A 1323-nucleotide genomic window follows, 5' to 3' on the forward strand; every position below is an offset into this window, starting at 1 on the left:
CCCCCCCAGGCTCTCGGCAATTGTGAACATGTGTGACGATTTCAGAAAGGTGGTGGCCTCTTCCAGCCCACCGCGAATATAGAACGACATGATGCCACTGTGACCATACGTTTGGCGCTTTGCCAGCTCGTGTTGCGGATGGGAGGGAAGTCCCGGGTGCAGTACTCGCTCGACTTTTGGGTGCGATTCGAGGAATCGGGCGACCACTAGCGAGCTGGTCTTGTGTCGCTCCATGCGCAGTGACAATGTTTTCAGGCCGCGATTGACGAGATAGCAATCGAACGGTGATGGCACGATTCCGGTGGCTGTGGATGAAATCATCATGAATCGAAGAGGTCAGGCAAAGTTTTCTGGTGGAATCTTTACCATTTTGCAGAAACTTCAACCGCTCGTAAATCTGCTCGTCGTTTGTGACCAATGCGCCCATAATTACGTCAGAGTGTCCGTTCATGTACTTCGTCAGCGAGTACATTGCGACGTCGGCACCGAGCTCGAGCGGACGCTGAAGGTACGACGAAAGGAACGAGTTGTCCACCACTACGACGATCTGTAAAAACCCGAAGAAACAGAACTATTTTAAAGAATTTATCTTTTCCACGACAGTTTCGACGGAACTTACACCCGGACGCTTGTGAGCAATATCCGAAACGGCACGGATATCCACCACCGTCAGCAACGGATTGGTCGGCGTTTCCATCCAGAACAGCTTCGTGTTCGGTTTGATCGCCTTTTCGACCAACTTTAGATTGGTAAGATCGATGAAATCGATTTCAATGCCCATGTTCATGGCTACGTTGCGTAGCAACCGATTGGTACCGCCGTAAAGATCATCACCTGCCACCATATGATCGCCGCTCTTTAGCATCGTTATGATCGTTGTCGTAGCGCCCATTCCGGAAGCGAACGTAAGCCCGTACCGCCCGTTGTCGAGTGAGGCAAGACAACGTTCGAGAACGTCCCGCGTAGGATTACCGCCTCGACCATACTTAAAGCCCTGCAAAGCCGGCATGATAAATCTATCATTTCAGATCGAAAGCCGGGCACCGCGCAACTGATCACTTACGTAATGCTGTGCTGGGGCCGATTGCTTGAATGTGGCACACAAGCTGATCGGTGGAACGACCGCTCGGCTGTTCCACTGATCGGCATCCTGGCCGACGTGAATGGCCTTCGTTGAGAATCCCTTGGGTTGGCTAAGAAAACCATCGCAACTGAAAAAAGGGTAAGTAAAAAGATAATTGAACTATTTGAGAGAATATCTCCTGGTACATTCGCCGTCAAATGAAACTCCTTAAATGGGACAACGATCTTTGGATCTTTTAT

At 50.4% G+C, this 1323-nt stretch overlaps 1 protein-coding gene across 1 annotated transcript; it reads right to left on the reverse strand.

Moving 5' to 3' along the window:
- Window positions 1-3: 3 nt before the first annotated feature.
- On the reverse strand, window positions 4-1211 carry LOC128277199 (cystathionine gamma-lyase-like; the record flags this gene model as incomplete). The annotated part of the gene is made up of 4 exons (XM_053015641.1): window positions 4-305; window positions 367-547; window positions 620-994; window positions 1064-1211. Coding segments are annotated over 4 exons (1006 nt in total), but the record flags the coding sequence as incomplete, so codon positions are not given.
- Between the last annotated feature and the right edge of the window lie 112 nt (window positions 1212-1323).

The sequence above is a fragment of the Anopheles cruzii genome, unplaced genomic scaffold (assembly GCF_943734635.1).
Source record: "Anopheles cruzii unplaced genomic scaffold, idAnoCruzAS_RS32_06 scaffold04560_ctg1, whole genome shotgun sequence".
Classification (NCBI taxonomy): Eukaryota; Metazoa; Arthropoda; class Insecta; order Diptera; family Culicidae; genus Anopheles; species Anopheles cruzii.